The 18,020-nt window shown below is 39.0% G+C and overlaps 1 protein-coding gene across 1 annotated transcript in view; it reads right to left on the reverse strand.

Annotated features, from left to right (window-relative positions):
* Positions 1–1,124: 1,124 nt before the first annotated feature.
* TGFBRAP1 (transforming growth factor beta receptor associated protein 1) overlaps positions 1,125–18,020 on the reverse strand; it is a gene marked incomplete at both ends in the record, with an annotated part of 32,110 nt that continues 15,214 nt past the window's right edge. Inside the window, 7 exons of the mRNA XM_082014434.1 lie at positions 1,125–1,313; positions 2,176–2,609; positions 4,225–4,384; positions 5,969–6,115; positions 7,163–7,306; positions 9,235–9,292; positions 10,634–10,975. Of these exons, the coding sequence (XP_081870560.1) occupies positions 1,125–1,313; positions 2,176–2,609; positions 4,225–4,384; positions 5,969–6,115; positions 7,163–7,306; positions 9,235–9,292; positions 10,634–10,975 (1,474 nt within the window). The remainder of the gene's footprint in view (positions 1,314–2,175; positions 2,610–4,224; positions 4,385–5,968; positions 6,116–7,162; positions 7,307–9,234; positions 9,293–10,633; positions 10,976–18,020) is intronic.

Consider the following 18,020-nt stretch of genomic DNA (forward strand, 5'->3'; position numbering starts at 1 on the left):
TTGTTATTTGAAAAAAAAAAACCACCTTCGTTTACACAATGTTTTGTAGAATGTAACAAATCCAGTACCCCTGTAGTGCACCTCTGTAGATTCCTTCCTAATTACACCTTCTTTCCGTGATTTTGATTGCACAAAGTCATCCACAAGTACTAAAACCCATCCTTATGGAGTTTCAATCTGCGTAAGTTATGTTATAGCAAACATTTAGCACATAACCTGTACACTTACGTATCACCTATATCTTTATTCTCCAAAGAAACTCTAGAATGATATAAGATCAATTTATTCAACTGTATGTACAGTATATTTGCATATTAATAAATAAATCAATATTAGAGTTAAGGTCTCTTCCCCCATATCAAAGTGACTACAGTCTAACCAGACAATCAGACTTTGTTTTTTTTCTTCTTCCAAGCACAGCCGTGTGACTGAGGCTATCGGTTTCCACTCAGTTTATTACAGTAACTATAGGAGTAGAAAACTAATGGACCAGTGCTTACATTTAAATTCTATATAGCGGGGGGGGGGGGGGGGGGGGGGCGGGCAGGGAGAAGGCAGAAGTACTAAAAAGTGCATCAAAACCCAACAATTTGTAGAGCTTCATGATGTGATCCTGGGGAAGAGAACCCAGCCCAAACACGGACATGCTGCAGCAAACATTATAACCAACACGTTTTTGTCTTGATAGTAAGCTGCATGATGCCAGCCTTGTCACGTAATCTTCCAAGAACTCCAACTCCAATAGATGCCATCTCCACCTCTACAAATTTATCAACACCATGTGCAGTGCAAAGTGACCTTTCTTAAAATGTTTGCCTTGTCTCCATAATTCATCCTCATTGTGAAGAAAAGGCCCATTTTCTTTAATTGTTTATTACTATATACAGAAGAGCCTATATTTGCACCTCTCCATTTCTGGTAGTGAATTTTCTTTTCTATCTACATTCATTAGAAATCAAAAAAGATAAGTGGTGATATTTCATATTTCGTGGAAGTCTTCCCATTAACCCAATGACTAGCTGTTTATCTTGATTTATATCTAAAGTAGCTGCACTTCGTTCTTTTTTTCCAGCCCACTTTCAATGGGGTGTAAGTCATGGGAACCTGTGGGACTGGAACATGTTTCAAGTCTGATTGCTGGAGCTGGAACAGTGACGAGTCATGTCTGAATTCAGATGTCTGTTAGCAGCACAATGTGTGTGGACCATACCCCCATTTGGGTATCTTACAAATACAGGTTCGCAGAAAGGGTTTTGGCACACCTGACAGACCTTTTTGTCCGAAAGAAGAATTGGGGTTCCTTTTTGTTTAACCTAAAGAGAGGGGAAAAAAATCCAAACATGAATCTAGCAAGAAAGGAAGGGAAATTACAAGGCATATAATTTCAACTGTACCAAATGCACAAACCTGATCAATTATAGAGGTAGTATAGTAAAAGACAGCTTGAACTATTCAACTTGAATTCAATTTCCACATGCATACTCATTCATTTTCATGTTTCCTCTTACTTTTTTTTTTTCCCTTTGTTTAATAAAGAAAAGCACTCACACATTTAATGCAACTGAAAACCTGATGCAGCTTCCTAAACAAAGTCACAGGACAAGTCCACAGCAAACTGAGCACTGATGCATTTTTATTCCAGTCATATTCTGCTGGATATACCGTCATTAGAACTAAACAGATTTAAGAATCTGCTGGGAGCTTTAAACAACATGGCTCTAGCTAGGAATAGAAGAAAGCTTCACAAGTGAATTTACCACTAACAAAAGCTGCTAACAAGCTTCAATTAATACTAAGTGCTGGGTAAACTTCTTTGCAAATTTTGACAGGTCTTAATCCTAGTGAAAAAAACACTAACTCAAATTTGTTAAAGCTTCTGCAAGAACTTCATTAATCTGTAAATCCCAGATTCACTTTCGTTCAGCCCAGTTCACCAAAGTTGTTCCTATTTCAAGGCCTCCACCTTCCCTTTTGTTTTATAGAGAAAGCATAAAATTAAGTCTGAATCTAGCAGCCATGGCAAAGAACTAATAAATGCAGCAAGTAAAATTGCCAAGGACATGAAGACAAGTTTGTCCTAATTCTTCAAACTTCTGATTATTATGTATCAAAGGACTTAACTGTAAAGCTTCAAAGTGCCCCTACTTAAAAAAAAAAGACAAATAAACAACCTACCTTCTCATGCTTGTAGATTAAATTTTCAGCTTGTGCTAACCCAAGTGCAGTCTGAGTCATTCTTTTTGTATGAATGCTTTGCCTCACTGCTCCAGCCAGGAATGGGGAGAGGAGCTGCACTGACCAAGTGTCAGGCACCAGCTGCAAAACTAGAGCCGCATCAAATTCAGCAGCGTGGTTATTCAAGAGATCCACAGCAGCCATGACTAGAGCACAATCTGAAGCGCCTGGATTCAGATACACTGACAGCAGCATATGGAAAAGCCTCCGTCTGTACTGCACATCTCTGTTCTCAGAGTTCCATGTACAGTAATCTTCAGCAGCATGGAAGTCCTTTAACTTGTGGACAAGGATATGCAAAGCCTTCTCATGTTCTTCTAGTTTTCCATATAAAATTGCACTTTCCATATGAAGGTCTGTGCCCTGGATTTTGTCTGTTAAATGAGAAACAAGGCAATATTTGCTCAGTGGAGAAGATGACTACTCCCACTCCCAGAGTCAATGCAAACAAGCCCACAGAACTCAACTCCGGCTATTTTTGCAGGGGTGCTGGCAACTATAAAGAGGACAGATGTTTCTAAGTACATACCTAGCTGTATGGAAACACATGCCAAACAAAAGAACACCACAAAATACAGGAAAAGAAATTACTAAATAACAGGTCATAAAACCAGTGTCACTGACATCTTTTAAATTCTAGCACGTCAGTCTTGCATGTTTCTGCACACGCTGCTACTACGTATGATAAACTGCAAGATGAAGCTGCAATATTTTTGATCTCTGCTCCTCCCAATATTCAAGAAAGCTACAGAATAGTTTAAAGTCTGTAAAAGATAATAGAGATCAAATAGTACTTCCCTTTAAGAAAAGGGCACTACAAACCCTTAATCCAGTCTGACAGTTTAAAGAGAGACAGGCAGGGGGAATGGCAAGTTCATCTGGCATTTCAAGATAAAGTAGAAAATCCTCTACTTATTGTAAAGGTGATAAAGATTTGGCATAGGCCTCTGTAAAAGGTATGGAAATATGGTGTTTTTCTCCCCAGAATATTTTGGTTATCAAGGAGGAACACACTATCATGCACTGATCTTACCTTCACGTAAGGTAAGAATTGTCATGTAAGAAATCCTGTGTTTTGGGAGTACATGGATTTCAAGAGAATAATCCATCTTGTAACTCTTGCCCTTAAAAATTTGGTTAAAACTTAAAAGATGAAAAAGAGCAAGAGTTTCAATGACTATTATACTTGTACATTATCTGTCATATAATGTTTTGCTGACTGCAAAGGCAAGGGGACATTAAACACTGGTAAATCATTTTAGTTGCTAGTCAGCAACTAAATTTTATTTCCACATCCACTGTATCTTTCCACTGAATTTCTTAAAAACATTTCACATCTTTCAGTACAAAAACAAGTCATTGCCCTTTCATCCACGATTCCAGTGGAAACATTAAAAATAAACAATAAAAATTAGCCATCATAAACACTGGCCAAGGAAAAAATTTAGCTCAACTGTTGCTTGCCTTATACCAACAGTAAGAGGTATGTTGCACTTTTCACTCGAGAAGATGCTCATACTTTCGTTTAGCATGAACCCCAGCTCTTGGGGTGAGGGTGGGTTATAGACAACAAGCAAGTCCTTGGTAATGAGATTCCGCAAAGCTTTGCCTCAGTTCATTGAGAAACAGACTGCTTAAATAAACTTGTAAGTCTTCCATTTGCAAAAGACTGTCACAAGATACACGCCCATCATTAAAAAGAAACTGTCTATAAATTAAGAAGATAATTGTATGAAGATATTTTTTCTAGCGAGTTATGGTATTCTGTCTTTGGTGCAAACATATCATTGTACCTCACAAGCTATGGGAGATCGAAGAGAACGCTAACAGATATACTTTCTAAATTAACTTGGTTCTGTTAGAAATACAGATGGTAAGCCTGTCAACCAAATACACTTAGAAAACTCAGATCTTTTAGTTTTCTATGAGGACTTCAGTTTCCTGCTTGAACTGACATATAGCATTTGTAATAGACAACATGCACCTTACCCAAAATAAAGTGAATTCTATAAAGATCAGATTTCTGAAGAAGACTGCGTAGTTTAAACAGCAGTTCAGTTGTTTCTGCACAATTATCTGTGATCACAGATTTTAGCTGAAGTATTGCCTCCAAGTACAAGACAGCTAGATGAGTATGGTACTTTTCTTTCTACAGATGAAAAGAACAGTGTTAGCTCAGTTTACAAAGACAACCCCTTCTCTCCACCAATAAGTCATGAATATTTACATAATTACATAGAAAAGTGTTTTATTAATTTAATTCGAATTAATCAGAAAGTCTTTTGTTCATGCAGATAGACAACTTGTTCAGACCAACTTCACAAAATACACTATACCTACAGTATGAGATTCTCTAGTTCATTAATGCAGATATTTCCAAAATGTAGATATGAAACGCCTTATTCCTAAATCCATCTTCACCTTAAATAAACAAACTCTACAAATAGCTTTTCTTGTACAAAAATTATTTCCTTTCAAAAGTCCACCTAATGAAAGTCAATGCAGTAAAGCAGATCTCTCTCCTTTGAGTACAAGTACTATCTCCACTGTGCCTTCTCCTTTTTCCTCCCTTGTAAGATGAGTAATTTTGATATAATTCATTCTTCCTCATATTCAGGTAAGTTCTTTGACCTTTTCTATTTCTGCAATAAAATCTGACAAAGCCACCAATGGTGGACAAGCACTCTGAAGGCGCAAATTTTTTTGTGTTATCCACTACCCAGAATTCATCAAAACAAGTTGATGATTTGACTGTTTGAAACATTCTCACTAAAGCATTAACAATAATGTAGTACTTTCTAAAGCCCAAATCAATTTATAACCCAGCCTCTACTAAGCAGGTAGAGTAGATTTACTTAAAAATTATTTTTGTTACAAATATTCTACAAGGCACTACATTTAACTCAAAAAGTTTGTTTGAAAATATTCACGACACCAGTACATTCATCTGTCATGCTGTCACACACCTTAACATATTTGCAATAGAGACAGAGGGAAACCATTGATCTAGCATGTGTATTTGAACAATGTAAATTAGTGAACTGGTCCATCAGTTCTGCTGACTTATTTCAATGTTCAATTCCTTGCCTTACTTGCAGGTTAAAGTAACTTCTCCCATGCTTAAAACGTCTCATATCCAAGTACCATAATGTTTGTCTGCTTCTGTATTGTGCTTAAAAACCCAGAGGTAGAATATACTGTCACTGACGACTTGTCAACACATCTTTTGGACGTTCAACAACTAGAGTTATTTGGAATTCTACAGTGAGAAGTGCACGGCTTAATTCTATCATTAATTGCTCAAATCTCTCCAGAAGGACAGAATAAAATGTACCTACTTGTAAAACACTTAAGTAGTAATTTTAGTATACTGCTGCCACAGTGCAGTAGGATTAGCAGTTGCTCAACTGTTTTTTCTATGATCTTACCAGATGAGATTTAAGCCTCATCAGTGAAACAGAAAGTATACAATAATCAGACATAAAAAACCAAAACCTCTGAGGGGAGGTAAGCAACTATCTTGCCATCACAAGAGCTGAAAAGTTTAAAATAATGCAGGTATCCGCCCTCATCTTCTACTTTAACCTTAAAGCCACTCCCTCCCTACTCAGAGTACATCTGAAAGCATTCAAATTATGCTTATTTCTTCTAGACTTTGGCTTTTTTCAGAGTTGTTCATCATCGTCTGCATTCTGAATCCTATACCTGTTTTTAGTATTCTTGCAGGACTCACCTCTATTTTTCTTTCCAATACTAGATGTTCTAGATATTTAACACGTGCTTTAGGATATTTGTTAAGGCAACTGATGATATCATCTGGATTAATGTTGTTTTTCTCCTGTTCTTCCAAAGGCCTTCTAGTGAAAATCTGCACACCAATCTAGAAAGAGTTAATTGCATTTAAGAACTCAGTGGCAACCATTTTATTACGTTTTTATTTTAAATACTTATTTAACAGCACTATCAGATTAGTTAGCACATTATTCAGGAAGGTAACGCAAAACTCTGCTCAACCCACCAAGATTACACTACTCTCTGCTTATTGTGCTCGCTCACTCCTATCTCCATTACCTCAATTCGTAGTCTATACATAGTCCAGCCTGTAAACCTTGTGTTGGGCACAACCTCCACCAGCCACAAAAAAGCATTGAACAGATCTGCGTAACAGCAGAACAAGAGACTTCAGCTTTTGCAGCAAGAAAGCATAAGTTACAGACCAGAATGTCTACAGTCTTCTCAAACGTGATTCTATACATAGAGCAAGACACTTCTATAATGACCAAAATAGAAATCTATCATTGCATGTAATAACTGAGCTTTAAATTTATATTAATTTGGCAGTGGCAAGTTCCAAAGCACAAACTGTCTCATACAGCATCAAGCATGCCATTTAACAGCATACCACACTAATGTATGTTACAAAGTTGTGGGTTTTTAAACTTTTTTTATTTTGGTGGATAAATTTAATTCTTGTAGCAATGAGGTTTTGTCTTGAATGAAGGCTATTCATTCCATGTCTTAGTGTATCCGTCCCTGGAATCCTTTTAGAAAAGAAACAGCAGCAACAGTCAACCTGTTAGGTGATTTTTTCATTTTTTTTATTTCTTTTTAAGATCTGAAAATTATCTTGATTAATATGAAGAAAAACAGATGACATGCTGTATCTTTCATTGTACAGAATGGCCTAAACTTTGTTTTCAGATGAAAAAGAGGCAATTATCACTAGCACTTGTTAACAGAAGAACCTAAAAGAATTGAGAAACCTGAAGTTTTCTTCTGTTGTTCACTATTTAACTGGCATGAAATAAGCTGCAAAAACGGTCCAATTAGCTATCAGGATGGAACAATGTTAATGAACGCCCAAACACCACTGCAGGGAAATACTTTATATTTATGATGTTCCGTGAGAAGTACACCGATCACAAACCTCTTCATTTTTTTGTAAAACCCATTCAGAGTATTTCCACACTAGATCTTGGTCTGAGCAGAACGTGAGGAAGTCTACTATATATTCATAGAGATCTGAACGTGTAGAATCTTGAATGTCTCCATCAACTATTTTCACCCATAACTGCAATAAAAGCACACACAGATTAAAGTGCTTAAAACATGTACTAACTCTTCCAACTCAAATTTATGCGAGCTACTACAACACGTAGTATTAGCTACTGGTACTTGTGGCATTAGAAAGAGTTCCTAGGAATATCAGTTGCAAGGGACCTCACTGGTCACTAAATGTATGCCTCCTCTCCATCACAGGCTTTTATTGCACCTGACATATTCAGTTACTTCAGACCCTCTATCTTACTGATTCTCATTCTAAGAGTGATTGGACAAATACTTCAGGAGGAGGCACACTAATCAGAAAGAAAGCTTTGGATAAAAAGTCCTTTTTTCCAATGCATGGTATACTTTTCATGTGTTCTGTGTGTGCAAGATTAAAAGCAAATGATGTGAACAATTTAGAAAAAAAATCTGATTTTTTACTCTTCTTTCATTTTGACTGAAGAACTTTAAATTACATATGAGATTATTTTTATATGCATTATAATTGGAATTAAAAGGTGCCACATCTAGCACACCAGTTTAGCAATAAACCTGATTCCTTGAAACGTGAAGAAAAATATCTTGCACATGACAAAGGTACATACTGTTTTTGTTGTCCTTACTGGTTTTCTGCTCAGGAAATTACTGTTCACATAGTGACTTGAACGCACTTCACAGTGTTACTGTGATTAATGTACTCAAAAAGCCACATAGTAAGACAAACTAATTAAGGTATCGGATATGGTCTGAGACATACATGCTATTTATTGATCATGAACATATTAATTTTTCTAGATGAATTTTTGCAGACAGGAATAACAAAATTATTTAGTGTGCATTCTACAGGCCACCGCTAGTCTTAGTCACATCAGAAAGGGGGTCCCCAAAGGGATCACTAACCTAGCTGAAACCCACACATCTTGCAGAACGTGTTCACTGCCCATCATCAAATAAGGAAATAAGCTCTCAGTTGCTGTCAGTGTCTGCCACGAGATTACAATACTGCTTTGCTGTGTGTACACAGATTAATCAGCACAAGATATGTTCCTGAAGTCGCTCAAACACCTTTTTAAGTGATCTCTTGATTATTTTAGCACTTCTGTCCATCTTTTAAGAGTACAAACTGTCCTGGTTTCAGCCAGGGTAGAGTTAATTTTCTTCATAGAAGCTAGTGTGAGGATATGTTTTGGATGTGGGATGAGAAAATGTTGATAACGTGCTGATGTTTTGAGTTGTTGCTAAGTAGTCAAGGACAGTCCAGCTTCTCATGCTGGTCTGTCAGCGAGAAGGCTGGGGGTGCACAGGAAGCTGGGAGGGGACACAGCCAGGACAGCTGACCCAGGCTGGCCAAAGAGATACTCCATACCCTATAACGTCATGCTCAGTATATAAAGCCGGGACGAAGAAGAAGGAAGGGGTGGAGGGACGTTCGGAGTTATGGCATCTGTCCTCCCAAGAAACCATTACGCATGATGGAGCCCTGCTTCCCTGGAGATGGCTGAACCCCTGCCTGCCCATGGGGAGTGGTGAATGAATTCCTTGTTTTGCTTTGCTTGCATGCACGGCTTTTGCTTTACTTCTTAAACTGTCTTTATCTCAAACCATGAATTTCCAAACTTTCACTCTTCTGATTCTCTCCCCCATCCCACCGTGAGGGAGTGAGCGAGCGGCTGCGTGGTGCTTAGCTGCCGGCTGGGGCTAAACCACGACAGATGGTTCTGGTATGCACAGTTCTGCTTAAAAAAATAGCATACAAACATTTAAATAGCTGTCATCTTCAGTAAGCTCTTCAGGTGTTTCACATCTAGCACATTAATTTATTCAAGGAAGTTTCTCTTATAAACACACATCACTACTTTTCAAACAGATAAATTAGCACCTCAGATTTTTGTCTCAGAGGTAAACTGGTATTTTGGAATGGTTTACAGATGACACTAAAAGCTTTATTCTAACCTGAAGTGCTGCAGCATCCTGACCATTGTAGTGATACAGGAGACCAAGGGCAAAATACCTGTATAGAAAGAGAAAGTAATATTAAAAAGGCTAGATCTTTCCTACCAATTTCATTATGATTTGATTAGCACAGAATATAACAAATAATTGCTTACAGTGACACGTACACTGCCATATCTACACTTGAAGAAGTGTCTGTAGGCTCTTTTTCAGAATCAAAGGAGACTTCTGTCCTAGAAATGTGTCTGTGTCTCTCCTGTCTCTGAGACAGTTTCTAGTTACTAGCTCCAACTTAAACAAAGTATGTGTCAAAATAAAGATGTCTCCCATGCCATTCTTTGAATTGTATATACAGATTTAACACACCGCTCCAAATAATAAATATTCCTCCAATAATTAATCAGGTGTCATTAAATCAAATTTTTATGATGCTTTTGCTTAAAACTCTGCTTTACTATCAGAACCACTTTCTTCTTCACTACAGCATGAAATCAAGTCAGGCAAGGAAGAGCTTTGCACAGTGCCTTTACAAAGTTTTTATGTGTATTGTAATAAAAATACAGCTAAAGCTCTGTAATGGCTATTCTCATGGAACAACGTTCTACCATTCATGTTTGCAAGAGTTTGCCATACAAACCATACTTACCAAGAAGATTTAACAAAACACCTGAAATAAATGAAACTAAATCTAACCACAATGAAAGACTCCTCACCACCACTGTAGCTGCTACTACTGCACCACACATTTTAAAGATTAAAGAAATCAAATCCAAGACAGAGGCACCACCTACAACTGGAGTTTGTATTTTACACATTTGCTATTTAGTGTTTCCTGCTTAATGACAGTCAATTCTCCACCTGCTGGCAATTCCAATTTGAAGTCATTTGCAGTCAACTTAAGCAACCTGCTTTTGGTGAATCAGTGGAAGCACAGGAAGTATGCAATTCAAAAGTAAGATCTCTTTCCCTGAATAAGGACCTACAATTTTAAAGCCAGTAGCTGCTTAATAGCTTCTACCTAAGGTAGTGCATGCTTTGCTTTCTGTTTGAGTATCACTACTGCGTCCATTCAACTCTCACATTGTCACAAGGGCAAACAAATCACTTTTGTCTTCCACCAAACTTGTACCAATCCTTTATTTTTGTGTTGGACACAGAAACATTCAGGGAGAACTCTGTATTTACCAGCATAAGACAGAATGCATTTCCTTTACCTCAGACTGTCAATTAACACCTTTTCACCAACATTTTTAAATGCTGACAAGTCAGGCCAAGTTATCTTTTGGACATGAAAGCACAGAAACTACAAGGATTTGAGCACGTTGTTCTACAAGCCAATAGCATTTAAGACAATTTTCCCTCTGGTCTCAAAGGTGAAATATTAAAAAAATCCACTCACTTTTTGTGTTTCTCCAGCCAGGCAGCACTATCTGTTAAAAGACAAAAGTTCTCCGAAACTAGCAGATCCAGCAGGCTTTCATGATTTGCCTCTGCATACAGCTTGAGTAAAGCTGTGTCAATATCCTCCTTGTAGCCATTTGCAACCTCAGTGCTGCGGACTTCATTCAAGTAACTCATGAGGAATCGTTTGCATTTTGTCATCTTCTCCTGGTCCCCTTGGGTCAGCTGGTTTAGGTCCGCGTACTCATGCAGAGGGGGATGAGACCGTATAAATGAAGAGGAAGTAGGCAACAGGAAGGGGTAGAGAGAGATCAGCTCCCGGACATCAAGCTGGCCGCTTCTGCAATTACAGTGTCAAACTAGATGAAGCAAAAAGAAAGAAAAAGTATACATAGGCACAAAAAAATAACATACTGGGAATGTGTGCTCACATATGTTTAGAGTCAGGACACTAACAGGTTGTCAGTTTCTGAAAGTTATTGCCTTCTATGCTGGAGAAAACATATTCAGAACAAATTTGGAATTTTTTTTGCTGTTTTCTATCCAAACTTGTTAATCATTCTTTCTCCTCCTCTAGACGTTGAAAGCTCTGAGAATTCGGAGACTGGCCAACCTTTTGCTTTTGACATCCCACAGCTGTTCTGTGGCACATACAAAAATCAGCTGAATAGCCTTAGTGCAGTTCCTAGGACTGTCCTAGACTTCATCCATACATTATGGGAGCTAGTTTTCTGATGGAGGGAAAATAATTAAAAAAATGGAGAGAGTGAACCCTTTCAGGCAAGCCACAGAAACCGCACAAGTGTAGTTCTGTAGAAAACTGCAACTTCTTGTAGAAAGCTAAAGCTTTCAGAACATATGTTTGGATGATGGAAATGTTTTCCCCAACCCTGAAACACACCAGATTCCTCCTTCGGCGGCTCACTTCTTAAGGACGTTCTGAAAATGAACCGTGGATACTGAGTATGCATCTGTCTAACCAATAAGTAGTAGCTTTAGTACAGGCATAGCTCTTGGGTGTACATCTATGCCAGATACTACAGAGTGGCTTTTCCACTTTGCATGTGAAGGGCATCTACACTTTATCCAGGAGCAAGTTGTAACATAGACGTGCTACACAAGACATTTTTCTTTCAGTCTAGATTGAAGAAATTTCTCACGCATTTGAAGACTGCATGTTGTGACAAAACAATAAAATGATTTTTTTCACACATGGCAAACAACTCCCCAATTTTCACAGCTAGAATGCCTGCTCCTCCCAGGCCTTACATTAGAAGAACAGCAAGAAATCAGGATTTATATTTTATTACACTGTCAAAGCTATTATTCAGACTTCATCTTTAAAGATGAGCATTCCTGAGATGCAGGAGATACTGTTGCTGAAAAAAAATCAAAATGAACTTGACAGTTCTCTAAAAGAAACCCTTGCTAGTTACTATTTTGTTGCAAATAAAACTGGGAAAAAAAAAATAGTTCTTATCTATCTGGTGATCAGCAACCTCAAAAAGACTTTCCCTTCACAATCTTGATTGGAAAGAATTCCAAAAAGAAACAAGTTATTACCATGGAAATAGATGAAGCAGCAGATTTCATGCTTTGTCTACATTTCATGGCTTTACTAAGGGAAAATTGTGCATAACAAATTTGGTGGCCTTCTACGATGTGGCTAACAGCATTGGTGGATAAGGGAAGAGTGACTGATGTCATCTACCTGGACTTGTGCAAAGCATTTGACACTGACCCACACAACATCCTCGTCACTAAATTGGAGAGACATGGATTTTACGGATAGACCACTCAGTGGATAAGGAATTGGCTGGACGGCTGCACTCAAAGAGCTGCGGTCAACAGCTCGATGTCCAAGTGGACAAGTGGTGTTCCTCAGGGGTCAGTATCAGGACTGGTGCTGTTTAACATCTTTGTCAGTGACATGGACAGTGGTACTGAGTGCGCCCTCAGCAAGTTTGCAAATGACATCAAGCTGTGTGGTGTGGTCAACATGATGGAGGGAAGGGTTGCCATGCAGAAGGTCGTTGACAGGGTTGAGAGGTTGGCCTGTGCAAAACTCATGAGTTCAACTAAGCCAAGTGCAAGGTCCTGCACCTGGGTCAGGGCAATCCCAAGCACAAATACAGGCTGGGTAGAGAATGGATTGAAAGCAGCCCTGAAGAGGACGACTTGGGGTTGTTAGTTGATGACAACCTCGACATGAGCTGGCAACATGCACTTGCAGCCCAGAAGGCCAACTGCATTCTGGGCTGCATCCAAAGAAGTGCAGTCAGCAGGTCGAGGGAGGTGATTCTGCCCCTCTGCTCTGCTCTCCTGAGACCCCACCTGGAGTACTGTGTTCAGCTCTGGGGCCCCCAACATAAGAAGAACATGGACCTGTTGGAGCAAGGCCAGAGGAGGGCCACAAAGATGATCAAAGGGCTGGAGCACCTCTCTTATGAAGACAGGCGGGAAGAGTTTGGGTTGTTCAGTCTGGAGAAGAGATGGCTCCAGGGAGACCTTATAGCAGCCTTCCAGTACTTGAAGGGGGCCTACAAGAAAGCTGGAGAGGGACTTTTTACAAGGGGATGTAGTGATAGGACAAGGGGTAATAGTTTTAAACTGAAAGAGGGTAGATTTAGATTAGATATAAGGAAGAAATTCTTTACTATGAGGGTGGTGAGGCACTGGAACAGATTGCCCAGAGAAACTGTGGATGCCCCATCCCTGGAAATGTTCAAGGCCAGGTTGGATGGGGCTTTGAACCACCTGGTCTAGTGGAAAGTGTCCCTGCCCATGGCAGGGGTGTTGGAACTAGATGATCTTTAAAGTCCCTTCCAAGCCAAACTGTTCTATGATTCTAAGATTTATGCAGGCAGTAAAGTGTAAACGATCCTCACAAGCAGGGTCGTCCCTTCCCTACTGTTGTAAAGTAACTAAAGCAGTGGGGCATGCCCTGAGTTGTTTGCTTCTTGCCAGAGACACAGTTGCAAAACCATCCAGGAAATATGAACTAGTAGGAAGCATCACCATGGCTTCCTATTTAGAACTTTTAAAAAAAAAAAAAAGTAAATATTGTCCTTTGGCTACAAAAAAATTCTATACCAGAAGTAAGAAATTCTCAGAGACTGCAGCAACAGCAAATTTAAAAGCAGAAAATATTCTGTTCCAGAACCTAGTGACTGCAAAGCATGGGAACAGCAACATGAACAAGAGAGGATCACAACAGAGAAAAATCTGAACATGGGAAACTTTCCCATGAGAAGAGGCTTGAATAGCAAGTTTTTCTGACTTGTACACAGAGCTCCTACTGCCTAAAAACCACCTCTACACTAGAAAGGCCAGCCTCTAATCAAGAGTAAAGTGTTCATGTCTACTGTGTAGATTCCTGCAGTTGAAATTTCCATTTAATCCCTCTTTTCAGACTTGATATTTGGTTTTGAAATTCTTAGATCCACATTATGATGGAACTCATAGGTAGATGAAGACTTTTTTTTTTTTTTTAAGAGGCAGAATAACCAAGAAGTAGGAAGTTCTGTCAGTGGTGTGAACTGATGGTGCAAAGAGCATTTGGGCTTTCAGTAAGAACCTGTTACAGCAATCTAACTGCAGCTTTGGCTAGTCCAACTACTTATGAAAGTTTAAGACCTGAGGGCCACCAGATAAAATATATTACATGAGAAGTATTACACTAGAAAATTAACCCTATTTAAAGAGAGAATTTTTTTCCCCCTCCAAGGTTCTTCCCTGATTTGTTTTAGAACAAAAGCTAACCCATAACTTCAATCAACAGGCTACTTAAAATTAGTGCAGAAGCAAGAAGTCTTGATAAATCCACAGAAGTTGAAGTATAAACATTGGTTCCCTTGCTCGCTATGCCGCCAAGTATTTGGAGATGGGCTAAGCTTGAGATGGAGACTATGACCATGGAGAGGGATGAAAAAATTAAAAATGCTATATTTAACATGGCACTTTTAATAAGTTTTAAAACATTCTCCAACTTCTACAGTAGCTTCTGCATCCTTTCATTTTACCATCCAACTTTTCCTAGATGAGGAAGTAGTCAGCTACATCACCTCTGAACTTCACAGATTCTGGCTTTAACGACCATGTGTTTCAAAAAGGAGAATCAAAACCAGCTTCCAACTCAGGCTAGCCCAAACCCTGGGCTGTGAATCACCAGTGGTTCTCTCCGTAGGTCTGACTCAAGCTCACGTTGTACAGTTTTGCTCTCCCCACAGCAATGGTAATCACCAATCAAGCAGCCTCCTTAAAAGCACAGTATCATCCAGAACAAACTTCTTCAGAAAAATACCAAATACTACATGTCCCTCACCTGCATGAATGGTTAACATTCATCTTAAGGCTTATGGCTCCTGGGATCTGTGGATGTCTTGTGGCTCTTTCCACCACATTTGAAGGAAACAATTTAGGAGCAGATACAAAGGACCTCATCTCTCTTGAAGAACACATTGAGTCTTCAGCTTCTAGCATCACAGGTTTAGCAAAATATAGCTAGCAACTTATCAAAAAGTAGAAAACAGGCTCTTAAGACAAGTCACGCTGTTAGTGTTAAGAGGCAACTTCCCTTCAAGTAATCCTGCATTAGGTCTTTTTGGGCTTCATATATAGAAGCAATGCAACAGGCAGAATCTACAAGTTTTTTGGAAACTTAGGTCTCAATTCAGATCCTTAATTTACAGATATCAGATATGTCAAGGAAGCCTACATGATGTAGTTGTTTTGCCTAGATCCCACTGCCTGTAATATAATAGAAGCTTATAATCTTGAATCACATTTAAGATGCAAATCTCACAGAGTCCCACTTCTTATGTCTCCAGGCATAAGTGCCAGCAATTTTTTTAACCTTTCCAGTGTAGGAGAGACTTTAGCTATAAGTCTCTCTATAGCCTTTCCCAGGTGAGACAATACTGTGAAGAGTTAACATTTTGATTTGTTAAAAAGAGCAAAGTTTAGAAAAGTTCCAGTATCTGGCGTGTCAGATTGCAAGCAACACCTAACCAGAAAAAGGACATAACTAAATGCACTATGGAGAGAAATGGTTTCCCTGTGACAGATACCAACATCTCTGCAAGACATCTAGAATTCAGCAAACGGCCTGCTAAACATCACTGTTTGGTCTAACTGTGTGCGAGCCTCCAATGACAGCAATATGAACCAGCAAAGATACAATATATAAATCACAACTATGTAACACAATCACAATTCCATTATTGTTTATAACAGAATTCATCAGACCAAAGAAGTCCCACTGTGACAGCTCACTCAGTTTAGGGTTAACGGAACCAGCTGATAAAAGTTATCCTCCCTTTGTTGAACTATTTGAGTTTCAATAAAGCTACCACTTCCTTCCTTTTTGTCAACCTTCTTCAGTGTTCAAAAATATCAGCATAACCAAAAGGAACTTAGCAGGAAAGTATTCCTCTTAAAAGTTTCAGTATTTAAGAACAAGATATAACTGTATCTTGACAAGGTTATCTGAAAAGGATTATTGATACAAGAAAATGAGAACTTTAGTCCAGTATAATAATTTCCCCTGCTAGTCTGTAACTGACAGGTATTTTCTGACGAGTGAGACAACCTCACTTCATATTCGGCCAGAAGTAGGCCCACGTCACACCAAGTTCTTGGAGGTACTGCTGCCTCTCTTTTACACTGCTAAATCCATCTTTTCTCAGATGGTGCCAAGTTTCCCTTTGGCATTTTAAGACTGAAGTTATTTCTGACTAACACTAGCTTGAAACACCTGCAGAGCAACACATGGGGACAGGAGGAAGTGTTTGCATAGACTGCCATTATCTTTCCCATTTTTCCTCCAAGCATCAGTAAGTCTAAAATGAACAAGATTGTTTGAGAGTGTATCAGGGCATAACCAGATATTACTCAAACTCACCAGGGCTGAAAATCAGGGAACATGGATTCCATAAGGAGTTTTTCAGAGTCACCAAAAAACTCTCTATGGCTGGCCAGAAGAAAAGCACAGAAAACTTATCTTTGCTGGCAGGCTTCAGCAATTCATGAACAGTTGTTCTGCTTTGGAGTTGCAGCTCTTAGAGAAAAGGAACACCCTGGGATGCCGACTCAGCTCCAAAATTCATGCATGGACAGCATGTTTTCTCGTGAAGCATGTTTCTTTCTATAGAGGAGCTCCCACAATCCTGTTCATTAAAGCTCATTTTTCAGACGGACTGCTAATTGGATAGAGGCTGCATAACTGATCTTGGTTGCTACCATGACGTGCTCGAGCTCCCCAGAGGATACATTTCCCCCTTCTCACTGCTTCTTTTAAAAGATCTTCAAGCCACTACCACCAAGGCGGGGCGCCCAGATTAGACCCCACAGGGAATTATTGCCAGGCAGGGCAGAATAAAGTGATAGAAAAAAAAGCTGAAGTGTCAGCCATGGTCGGACAGGTGCAGACCTATCAAGTCTGGCCACCTAGCCACACCTAGACAACGAAGACACTTTAATAGCCCATACAGCCTCAAAGAGCTATTTTACAAAAGCTGGCCACACTGAAAAAAATGAAAAAAAGTCCATTGGAAAGCCACCTGGAAAGGCTTTGCAGCAATGTTGTAAAGGATTCATGTACAGCTTGTACTTCAGATACACAACACAGCAGTGATTCAGTCTAGTGTTTGGAAGATTACAGGGAGGAGGAAGACTGCAAGTTGCTCACTAATGCCAAAAATTACAAGGTGATATAGAAAGTGGTTGTGGCCAAAAATAAATTGCCATTAAATGCTGTTCAGGCCTTTCCTGCCATTCCTGCATCTTTATGCAGTATACACTGACCATTCAGGCCCAGTGTCTCCCATTATCCTGGTGAGCAGGAGGCAAAATGGTGAAGTCCCTCATTAGTAGCAACATTCCCCAAAGCTTTACTTTTCTTGATACATTTCCATAAACTGAAGGACAACTTTTTTGCTATACTGTACACCCTTACAATATACAGCAAATTGTCTAACCTTAATCCTATTCCATAGACTCTAAACTGACTTAAATTGAATTTCAGCAGGTAACAAGGAGACTTCTTTTATGTGGTCAGCATGGATTACACTAACTCTGGACAGCACCCCATCACAAAATGAGGCATGGCTAGCAGAAATTAAATTATCAGGTAAATACAGATAACGAGCAGCATTTTTGAACAAAAGTGGAGTACCAGAGTCAATTTGTAAACAAGTGACTGTTGAAACAGCTAAATCAGGAAGGTTAGTATAGACTTCAAGAACAAATAATCTGTCTTCTGGAAAAGGCCTAGCAGAACAATTTTTTAAAACAAATTTAGGATCAGTATCCTAAAAAAAATTAGTGCTATTATGTCCATAATATTTAAATTGTAACTTTTTGTCAAAAGTTTTTTTTGCTTAAAT

The sequence above is a fragment of the Phaethon aethereus genome (assembly GCF_964289735.1).
Source record: "Phaethon aethereus genome assembly, chromosome: 1".
NCBI lineage: Eukaryota > Metazoa > Chordata > Aves > Phaethontiformes > Phaethontidae > Phaethon > Phaethon aethereus.